At 31.4% G+C, this 12,637-nt stretch overlaps 1 protein-coding gene across 1 annotated transcript in view; it reads left to right on the top strand.

The window, feature by feature from the left end:
- LOC145283614 (uncharacterized) overlaps window positions 1-12,637 on the top strand; it is a 181,805-nt gene that overhangs the window by 135,146 nt on the left and 34,022 nt on the right. The window contains exons 8-9 of the mRNA XM_080132555.1: window positions 2,835-2,889; window positions 6,579-6,639. Coding sequence (XP_079988681.1) covers window positions 2,835-2,889; window positions 6,579-6,639 — 116 coding nt within the window. The remainder of the gene's footprint in view (window positions 1-2,834; window positions 2,890-6,578; window positions 6,640-12,637) is intronic.

Below are 12,637 nucleotides of genomic sequence, written 5' to 3'. Positions count from 1 at the left end.
TTATCAACTCTCACTTGTTAATCGTCACGTGGTTTTATTTTTAACTTTCGTCTACGCATTTCTCACAAATGTCAAATTTAATCCTTGAATTCGCTTGAATTATACTTTTGTCCTGACCGAAGCTGTTCAATATAATAGGTGTCTATATTAAATACTTTCGTTTAAAATAAGCTTTTCCTGGACATATAGTTATTTTTCTTGATAAACATTCAATTTATTTCTCTGACAACAAATGATGATCGTTCAATTTGTAAATAGAAAAAAAAAAGTTCGTACATGTATATTGCAAGATTCAAAATCTAGACTTGATTTCTTTCTTGGTTCGGCTTTTATATTAGCGGATGTGTCTGTCCGTTTCTCCATTCTTACATTCTTTTTTAACTGTCCACACCTTGTCAACAGACTTCGCTTTGGGCCAGTAAAGATGAGATTCCCAGACAGCTATCAATTTCAGCATGGCAGATTTCGTATCGGAAATAGTTCCCAAAATACTAAAAAATATATATATTTACTTTACATACCACATGCACATTCATATATATATATATATATATATATATATATATATATATATATATATATATATATATATATATATATATATATATGCATTTTTGTTGTATTCGGAACATTTAAGTAGAATTAATAACATCTGTTAATGCGCACCCATTTTCATGTGCCATATTTCATTGTGCCTCTTTTAAATTCAAAACCCATATATATATATATATATATATATATATATATATATATATATATATATATATATATATCATCCACATACAGTACTGTTTCGCTGTTTCACAGTTCATCACTGCGGCTGGATAAGCAATTACCTCAAGCAAGGATCGAAACCCGATTGCCCAAACGACAGTCGGAGCTTCTAACCGTTGCCTATACGGCTGCTGCTATGCGATCATTTACTTAACAATGTTTTAACATTGTCCAAATACCTAAGCTCAATTTGTTTACACAAAGAGCGTCGCTTCATACGCTAATGGTAATTTGTATATCACTTCCCAAATGCTCAACCTAATAAAGGGAGCAGATTATTTTATATTATATTTCTGGTATTCTGCCTGTCTGTCTGTCCTCTATCTGCCTGTCAGTCCGTACCACTTTTTCTCAGAAACTGTCAGGACGCTTTGGCTGAAATTTTGTTTGGACCTTTATCATGATAAGGTGCGTCGAACTAAATATTACAGTATCCGTTCGATGCACAATTAGGGATTAATAAGACCTAGCATTTAATGCAAAAAAGAGCAAAAATGTAACTATATTAAACAATCAGTTTGGCATAAAGCACTCATTCTAAGTCAACGGTACATAACTTTTGCTCTCTTCTAACTGGAAAAAGTATATATATATATATATATATATATATATATATATATATATATATATTTCCAATTAGAAGAGAGCAAAAGTTATGTCACATTGACTTAGAATGAGTGCTTTATGCCAAACTGATTGTTATATATATATATATATATATATATATATATATATATATATATATATATATATATATATCGTCTGTTATTCATCTATTGTACTAACGGGCAAAAGATGTAGTACTATACTATATTATTAGAGCGGGCAACAGTTATAGCCCATTGACTTAGAATGAGTGCTTTATGGTATTCAAAATAATAATATAATCAATATAGACACACGTGGTTATTGTCATCATTTAGAAAATTCAAATATTTCCAACCATTTTAAACAGAATACATTTTATTCGTCTAAACCTATAACATCGGGATACCATTTTAATTTAATGTATATACATGAATAATTTGTTTATTCTCAAACTTGTTACGTGTGGATGATCTCATGGAATATGTAAGTTTACGATCATGATCAATTATATTTAAACTAGCAGGGAGACCCGACGTTGCACGAGATCGAATGATGATCAACGATTGTTTCACACTCCCATTAGTTTGTTTACATCGAAATCGATGAAATAACCCATTTTTCAATCAAATCGATTGATTGCCTGCTCTGATTAGGGACTCATCTCGATGTACCTGGAGAAAGCTTCACATGCCTCTCGCAGTGACTAAGTTCACAATACATTACATTCTACATTGCACTGTATAATATACTACTGTTATGAAATTATTTTTATATATAATGGCTTGCATTATAACTTAACATGCAAAATTCAAGTATCATGCTTCAATTGTACTCTAAACAGAAATATTCATTTCGAATGCGGCTTTGTCCTATCAAATAACCTACTGTTGATTTTATATGTTGAGCCTTTCGGCTTGTGTGCTAATAAAACTTCTCAAATGCACTTGTAATGTTAGACTGTGTAAGGTGTTAACTTTAGTCAAAATCGCCTGTTCCTTTCTCCATTGGATTATTTCGATGATCGATTATTGATACTTATCGATGACGTTCCGACAAAAAACCTAAGAACACTGCCAGGTACATAAAGTACCTTCGTGTGAAATTTGATAAAAATCGACTCAACCATTTCGAACAAACTCACAGACACGCAGACACACAGGTACTTAGACACACAGACAAGGTTTTTTTCATATTATGGTAGATATTTTAAAGATATTCCTCTAATAAATGCTAATAAGAAAGCAATTTACTAAAGAAATAATATTTTTACTATTTATACATATTTATCTTATTATTTTACAAAGTCCATCATTATTGATTCAAAGATGAAAATGATATCCATTTGCTGTTCATCTGTTGGTCCACTGGTGTTCATCTGTTGTTCAGCTGTCTTTTCATCTGTTATTAATCTGTCTTTTGGGGTGGGGAGGGGGTATTTTCATTAATTATTTATCTGTTATTCATTTCTACAGTTTTTGGAAGAATTTTCAGACCGATGTTCGCAGATGAAAAGTCTTAAACTTGAAAGTAAGTAAGAGTTTGTTTTTTTTTTTTAATAATTACTAATTAGTTGGTACTTATTAAATGCAAAAGCCACTCGAGGATACGAATAGATTGCAAATTGAATGACGAAGAACGTTATGAGGTGATTGAAAATAACGAATAGAATGAATAAAATTTGATAATTAATTGCGATTTATTACAAGTCTTTTTGACGTGAGATGGCCTTGATGTAGCCTGTAGGAAAGCTGTCTCGTAGTAATGTGTTGCATAGATGGGAAGTTTGGAAGAATAAACTCTGTTTCGTGAAAATTACGTCTGATGCTAGGCACATGGGGAAAAAACTGAAGTTGTAGTAGACGACGAGTTCTTGTTGTGAATGTTTTACAGAGATTGGAGCTCGGCCAAGCATCTTTCATGGAAATAACGATAAAGTATAGAAAGATAATCAACATCTTTTCTGTGATAAAAGGTTTTGTAAAAAAAACATGTATTGCTATAAAAATATGCCTTACTTGTATTGCTATAGAAAAAGGCCTAACTTGTATTGCTATAAACATATGCCTTACTTGTATTGCTATAAAAATATGCCTTACTTGTATTGCTATAAAAATAAGCCTTACTTGTATTGCTATACAAATAAGTCTAACTTGTATTGCTATAGAAATATGCCTTACTTGTATTGCTATAAAAATAAGCCTTACTTGTATTGCTATAAAAATAAGCCTTACTTGTATTGCTATAAAAATATGCCTTACTTGTATTTCTATAGAAATATACCTTACTTGTATTGCTATGAAAATAAGCCTTACTTGTATTGCTATAAAAATATGCCTTACTTGTATTGCTATAAACATATGCCTTACTTGTATTGCTATAAAAATAAGCCTTACTTGTATTGCTATAAATTATGCCTTACTTGTATTGCTATAGAAATATACCTTACTTGTATTGCTATAGAAATATACCTTACTTGTATTGCTATAAAAAATTAGCCGTACTTGTATTGCTATAAAAATATACCTTACTTGTATTGCTATAAAAAATAAGCCTAACTTGTATTGCTATAAAAATAAGCCTAACGTGTATTGCTATAGAAATATGCCTTACTTGTATTGCTATAAAAAATAAGCCTAACTTGTATTGCTATAAAAATATGCCTTACTTGTATTGCTATAGAAATATGCCTTACTTGTATTGTTATAAAAATAAGCCTAACTTGTATTGCTATAAAAATATGCCTTACTTGTATTGCTATAAAAATATGCCTTACATGTATTGCTATAAAAATAAGCCTAACTTGTATTGCTATAAAAATAAGCCTTACTTGCATTGCTATAAAAATATGCCTTACTTGTATTGCTATAAAAATATGCCTTACTTGTATTGCTATAAAAATATGCCTTACTTGTATTGCTATAGAAATAAGCCTAACTTGTATTGCTATAAAAATAAGCCTTACTTGTATTGCTATAAAAATAAGCCTTACTTGTATTGCTATAGAAATATGCCTTACTTGTATTGCTATAAACATATGCCTTACTTGTATTGCTATAGAAAAAGGCCTAACTTGTATTGCTATAAAGATATGCCTAACTTGTATTGCTATAAAAATATGCCTTACTTGTATTGCTATAGAAATAGGCCTAACTTGTATTGCTATAAACATATGCCTTACTTGTATTGCTATAAAGATATGCCTAACTTGTATTGCTATAAAAATATGCCTAACTTGTATTGTTATAAAAATATGCCTTACTTGTATTGCTATAAAAATAAGCCTTACTTGCATTGCTATAAAAATAAGCCTTACTTGTATTGCTATAAAAATATGCCTTACTTGTATCGCTATAAAAAAGCCTAACTTGTATTGCTATAGAAATATACCTTACTTGTATTGCTATAAAAATAGGCCTAACTTGTATTGCTATAAAAATATGCCTTACTTGTATTGCTATTAAAATAAGCATTACTTGTATTGCTATGAAAATAAGCCTTACTTGTATTGCGATAAAAATATACCTTATTTGTATTGCTATAAAAATAAGCCTTACTTGTATTGCTATAAAAATAAGCCTTACTTGTATTGCTATAAAAATATGCCTTACTTGTATCGCTATAAAAATAAGCCTTACTTGTATCGCTATAAAAATATGCCTTACTTGTATTGCTATAAAAATAAGCCTTACTTGCATTGCTATAAAAATATGCCTTACTTGTATTGCTATAAAACTAAGCCTAACTTGTATTGCTATAGAAATAAGCCTTACTTGCATTGCTATAAAAATATGCCTTACTTGTATTGCTATAAAACTAAGCCTTACTTGTATTGCCATAAAATATGCCTTACTTGTATAGCTATAAAAATATGCCTTACTTGTATCGCTATAAAAATATGCCTTACTTGTATCGCTATAAAAATATTCCTTACTTGTATTGCTATAAAAATAAGCCTTACTTGCATTGCTATAAAAATATGCCTTACTTGTATTGCTATAAAACTAAGCCTAACTTGTGTTGCTATAAAAATAAGCCTTACTTGTATTGCTATAAAAAATTTACCTTACTTGTATTGCTATAAAAATATGCCTCACTTGTATCGCTATAAAAATAAGCCTAACTTGCATTGCTATAAAAATAAGCCCAACTTGTATTGCTATAAAAATATGCCTTACTTTTATTGCTATAAACATAAGCCTAACTTGTATTGCTATAAAAATAGTCCTTACTTGTATTGCTATAAAAATATTCCTTACTTGTATTGCTATAAAAATAAGCCTAACTTGCATTGCTATAAAAATTTGCCTTACTTGTATTGCTATAAAAATAAGCCTAACTTGTATTGCTATAAATATATGCCTTACTTGTATTGCTATAAAGATATGCCTAACTTGTATTGCTATAAAAATATGCCTTACTTGTATTGCTATAAAAATATGCCTTACTTGTATTGCTATAAAAATATGCCTTACTTGTGTTGCTATAAAAATAAGCCTTACTTGCATTGCTATAAAAATATGCCTTACATGTATTGCTATAAAAATAAGCCTAATTTGCATTGCTATAAAAATATGCCTTACTTGCATTGCTATAAAAATATGCCTAACTTGCATTGCTATAAAAATATGCCTAACTTGCATTGCTATAAAAATATGCCTTACTTGTATTGCTATAAAAATATGCCTTACTTGTATTGCTATAAAAATGTAACTTTTACCGAATTCGCCTGCATGTTTATGACTATATTATAATAGACAAGCCAAATACAAAATATGAGTCACAATGTCAACGCTACCAGCTTGGAGAATACTTACATTTGTCTTCGCATACGCTAAGAATACCTGTCAAAAGTCTTCCGTTCGATCATAAAAGTCATATCGCGTTTTTAAAACTCTAAACTGGTTCTGAAAAATACGTTAATTAGAAAACCTCTCATAATTACTAAAACGAAAGGAGGAAAACTACTCTCTCCTTTTTTTACCTCACTTTTCGGAGAGCAACTCGTTACGTCACTTACTCACTATGCAGCATGTTTTGTCATCCTTATAATTGTTTAACTCTTAATTTACGTAATCTCTTATTTTAATCAAATGTAAACGGTAAGATACAAAATTATACCCATTATAATACTTGAGCTAATTACTCTGTATCATCCTCTAAACGTGGGTATAGTAGCTAGTTTATTTTAATCATTTTTCACCTCAATATCCGTGCAGATATTCAAGGAAGGCCGAAAAGACCAGAAGAAAGTGAAGATGATTATCAAGAAGAGATGCGGTAAGTATGATCATTTTTTTTTAGCCCGTTAAGCTACTCGTCCCTTTCGTAGGAAAGTACTTCATCTATTTCGTAAAAAGAGAAGGAAATTCTAAAATACATTTCTGTACACGTTTTTATATTTCTGATATTTAAATAAATGTTTGATTGGTAACAATTGCCTTACATCACTACAATTCGGTTTTTAAGATGTGTTCTTTTTTAATGCGACTCAGTTTGGGGAGATTCTGAAGTTCCCTGATCTTTAAAAATGAAAACACGTTTTAGCTTATTCGACCAAATCAATTTGAAACAGCAGTGCTTATCCAATTTAACTTAACGCAACGCTGCGTCTTGTTAAAAGAGGAATGTCTAGAAAGGGCACCATGGTAGATTAGAAATTTATGTGCGAGATGAACGGGCAAAGGAAATTTATCGAACCGATGTAACTAACCCTTTTCTTTCTTTCGCTCGTTTAGTTTACTCTGTCTTTATCTCTTGATCTTTCCTTTTCACGTCTTTCGCGACAGTGGGGCGTCAGATTTTTTTATTTTTACTTCCGGGTGACACCTACGATGTGCCTGAACTCTGAGCATCAACAATGCCTATCCTAGAAATATCACCCAGAAGGTAAACTCTCTCTCTCTCTCTCTCTCTCTCTCTCTCTCTCTCTCTCTCTCTCTCTCTCTCTCTCTCTCTCACACACACACACACACACACACACACACACATACACAACTGAACTTTGAAACGAACTGACGCTTTTATATAATTCTTATCCAAGAATTTTAAAACTTCTCAGCAAAATTTAGTCTTTGAAAATATATTTTACATTTCTGTAAAATTATGGATATATCAGGTTGACAAGAAAGTTTTTAACTTAAATTTAGATGAACATATCTCGGCTCAAACAAAAATCGCCGATTGTCGTAAAGAACCCGCTTTTCCTCCCGAGTCACAACTCGGTCGAAAAACGGACCGTTCTTGTTGCGTAAGGAAAGGCAAGATGACACTTCATAACGGCGTTTCTTTTGGTTGGCGTTCAATTCGTGAGGCATTCATTGATAAAGTTTTTTTTCTTTCCAATCTCTCAAGTAGTTGGAAATCGTTGTATACATTACGTCTAATTGAGAAGCAAATTCTAAAACAGTTTTGCGTGGACTGGCTTCGACAAAGGCTCTTAATTGATTATGGTCAACATTCGATGGCCGACCACTACGCACATCATCTTCAAGACTTTCGTCACCGCCACGAATTTTCATAAACCATCATTGTACCGTGCGTTAATTGTGGTTCCTGGGTCAAACGCTTCGCTTATACCGCAAGCTTTTTCAGCAGTTTTTCGTCTTGGCTTGAATTGAAAACAGAAAATTCTGAAAATTTGCTTTTTTTTTCCATCTTGTATTCAACGTTCTAAAAAGAAAACGTAATTGCTTTAGAACGATTGTAATTTAAACGATTACATAGAGCGAAAAACGCTCTTTAAAATGATATATAAAGTAAAGGTATTATAACGAAAACTTAACTAAAAATACATCATTTGAAATCAAAATTTTAAATTCCGCATGAACTTTCTTCTTATACAAATATAGTTTGTGTCTTAATTCATGTTTTTTGGTTTTCATTCTCAAAATCCCGTTTTTAAATTAGCATTTCCTAACTGGTGACTCATAACATTTTTTTCATTCGCCAATTTAGTGATATTTGTATTAATTTTTAGCTCTGGTCTTGTCACTATTCAAAGATATTACTGTCATCAAAATACACTGATGCCACGAACTGCGCCACAATATCACATAACTATATAAACAAGTGCCAACCTTGCTAAGGGGAAAATCGCAGAGAAACTAGCATCCTGTTGCGAACGTGGTACACACCATAGGTTCTAATTAATTACAAACGGCGATAAATACGTGATCCATCGCACTTCAAAAGATGGTTTACTTTTCACATTTCGTCTCTTCTTTGTTTAAGTCTAAACATAAAAAACACGAAATAAAAAATTAAATATTTCGAAAATCACAACTTATGGCTATTACAAAATCACAACTTATGGCTATTACAAAATCACAACTTATGGCTATTACAAAATCACAACTTATGGCTATTACAAAATCACAACTTATGGCTATTACAAAATCACAACTTATGGCTATTACAAAAACCATCAATGATTTCGAAAAGTTGTTGTGGTCCAGTAAGGGTCCGGAAGAAAAGCATCACTCGGCAATTAATAGAAAACAAAATATAATAACAGAAAAGCAAATCCAACAAATAAAGAGTGTGGGTATACGTCAGTCCGACTGCCACAGTGCACGACTCCTGCATTATCGCCGAGAGACATATTTTCCCAATGGAAAAGTTTATTATCTGTAAGGTTGAGCAACACAAAAGTTTCCAATGTACTAAAAGGTACTAGTGCAGAGAGTGATCCGGGCGTAAATAATAACGTTATTATTTAAAAAGCCATTCTTAACATGGGGAGGGGAGAGTGTTTTGTACCTATTCTATACTTCAACCTTACAATTGAATAAAAAAAAACATATCATAAAACTTTAATTAAACTTGGAAATACGATTTAAAAAAATAGCGCGGATTACTCTCTGCACTAGCGCCGACTAAAACGCTGTTGATATCTTGTTGATATGCTTTCATGGTTCCTAAAAGGACGTAAAAAAAGATAAGAGGAGTAGTAAAAAAAATTAAAGGAAAGAGAGAAGGGGGAGGGGTAGAGGGGATATAATATGACATCAAAAAATAAGTTTCATAAATATTTGGCAATTTCAAATAAGAAGCCCGTTTGGAATTTCCAACTAGATGAGGATAAGGCGGAGGGGAAAACTGGGAAAGAGAGAGAAAGAGGTAGCGGTTAAAGCGAAAGTTTATTTATTACTAGCAATCGGTGCCCGGCGTTGCCCAGGTGTTTTGAGGTTAATGCTGAGAAAAAAAAAACGGTCAATTTTTTAAAACTTTGACCCCTATTATGACATCTTAACATTTATTGATTAGGGATCAAGTAAAGTTAATAAGTTAGATCCATGTCCAAGGAATCTATATCTAAAATATCACGTGTTTACTGTTTAGACCCAAAATTGTAGGAGGAGTTTGGTAGAGTTCTCAAAGGTCAAATCGTTGAATATTGACCACTTAATTGCCAAATTTCTGTCGAAAACCTATCACATCCATTTTCCCAAATCTCAGTACCCTGTATATCAAATTTCGAATCTCTAGGCTTAAAATTGACAGAGTTTTAGCGTATGGAAATGCACACAGACACACGGACACACACAGACACTTTATATATATATATATATATATATATATATATATATATATATATATATATATATATATATATAAACATGTGTGTGGCATCCGTCAGTCGAAACGACTATGGATCAGCAGCGCCGTATTAAAATGTTGTTATAAACATAAACATCATATATATAAGGATAATAGTACGCCATATATATAACAAAAGACCATTATTTACTCAAGTGAAAGGAAAACCCGGGGGAACTTTACCCAAAAATAAATCTATATTTTTTTTGTGTGTAATGATAGTCTTATAAGCGAGTAATTAATAATTCAGCCATCTTGATTCTTAACCAAACAGAAAGTTCAAGTAGGGGGAGTTCCCTTTTTTTTGATAGCGAGGCCAAATTTCGCGAATTTGGCCTTTTTTTAAAGCAGTTTGGCCTTCAAAATTTCTGTTTGGCCTTTTTCTTCACCGATGAAATCTGGAGACGCAACGGGAATTTTCGGCAAAAAAATGTTGTTACTATGCACATCTATGTAATGAAATACAATTTGTGGCAAAATTTCAGGAAAAACTAATGGATGGTTATCTCGCAATAGTCCGGACAATTCGCTAAATTATCTCGTCAAAACCTTAAATCTCGAATTTTTGTGCATTTTTTTTGGGGGGGGGGGCTAATTTGGCATAATAGTGTCCATTTAATAGTATTATCTTGAAAAAATAAAAAAATAAGCAAAATTACCAAAAAAAAACAAACAAGAACAACAAAAGTGTGCCGTATTTTTAAAAGTTTATTGCGTTGTTTTTATTTGCTTTTTTTATTTCATCGGTGAAGAAAATGGCCAAACAGAAATTTTGAAGGCCAAACTGCTTTAAAAAAATGCCAAATTCGCGAAATTTGGCCTCGCTATATAAAAAAAGGGAAATCCCCCTACTTGAACTTTCTGTTTAATTTCGCTTGTAGCGTTGATTTTTTTCTTTTTTCGCTATAAAAAAATAACTACTTAACTACTTGATGAAATTACGTGATTTTTTCTGTAGGAAAACTTTATCCCATGACGAGTACGTACAATATATATATTTTTTTTAAATATTTCCATTTTTTAATGTCAATGGAAAACTGCACAAGTACCCAAACCCGAAATGTAAAGACCACGAGTGAACGCGCGTTTTTTTTTTTTAGTTTAGTTTCATAATGGCGGCCGTGATGTCGGAGGTTCGATTGTTAGATTGTAAGTTAGTTTCGTATTTTTGTAATTTGTAAATCGCAAGTTAGGAAAAAATTAAACCCTTCCAAGATGGACAATAAATAAAGCCATAATATTTTATGGTAAAGTTAAGAGCCTACGAACCATAGTTTTTTAGGAGATGTGATTATTGGATTAACCAATCAGAAATCGTCTGTGGCACACACATCTCTGTTTTTATAGATATATAGAAGATATAGATAGATAGATAGAAGATAGATAGATAGATAGATAGATAGATAGATAGATAGAAGATAGATAGATATAGATAGATATAGATATAGATAGATAGAAGAAGATAGATATAGATAAGACCGAAAAGGGGTTTATTTGGAAATTCTAAAACGTTTTCATAAGTCTTTAATAATATATATAACAAATCCTGGTTTATTAATAAAAGAAAGTATTACTTACTAAGTCTTCTCTATTGTTCAAACGTTAACTTCGTGTTATGTTTATGAGCCCTACGGGACAAATTCTAGCATATTAAATAGTCTTTAATGTTAATAGGTTGTTAAAGCAAAATAAATTATTTGGGCTTTTTAAATAATTTTTAGTTCTATTCTGTTTGCCATCCATTTTTATAATATACTTTTTTATTGCATATGTCTTAATTATTTTTATTTATTTATTTATTTTTATTTATTTATTTTTTTATTTATTTATTTATTTTTTTTTTTTTTTAAATAAGTAAAGCATAAATCAATGAAGAAATACCAAAGTTATAAATATTTTCTTAGGGTCATATTTTAAGCTCTATTAATATTGAAATAGCTCAGGTGGCAGAATCTAACATTAAAGATTTCCAAGTTTCGGTTTCAATTTCCAATCATGGCACGCGCTATATTTGTTGGTAATTTATTATTTCCTATGTAATATTTTCCACACACACACACACACACACACACATATATATATATATATATATATATATATATATATATATATATATATATAATGAATGATTTAAAAAATTCGTAAAATAACACGATTGGGAATTATATTCCGCATATAAATATACGGGGGGGAGGAAAAAGGGATGATCATAGCTAAAGTATCCCTCTATAAGTCACCTAAGAGGTTCAGGGTATAAACGAACCTCTTCTGCCTACAGAGAGAGGGCTTGAATCGTGCAATGGAGACGGATTCGAGAGTTTTCAAATGACTACTCGATCGGCCTCGAAATAAAATTAAAAGAAGTCGTCGTTATATACCGACCCACATTCTGGGTTTTCCAATAAATGTTATCCAATTGCGGGATCTAAATCATTGTGGGTGGGGTTGAGGAGAATTTTATTTTTATTTATTTTACGAAAACCTGAAGGAATATGTTGTCCAATTCTTGTTTCAAAGTGAACGCTGGTTCGCCCGACGTAGACAGCATCACACTGACATTGGAATTTATATAAAATATTGCTAAGTTTAGCGCGAGGCAAACCGTCCTTTTTGAAAGAAGAAAATGCGTGTTTCGTATTGAAAATCACCCGAGATAGAACAGACGGAAAACAATTGT

The sequence above is a fragment of the Euprymna scolopes genome, chromosome 8, assembly GCF_053919585.1.
Source record: "Euprymna scolopes isolate OS-2025 chromosome 8, ASM5391958v1, whole genome shotgun sequence".
In the NCBI taxonomy this organism is placed as follows: domain Eukaryota; kingdom Metazoa; phylum Mollusca; class Cephalopoda; order Sepiida; family Sepiolidae; genus Euprymna; species Euprymna scolopes.
This window is presented reverse-complemented; position numbering and strand designations above follow the sequence as displayed.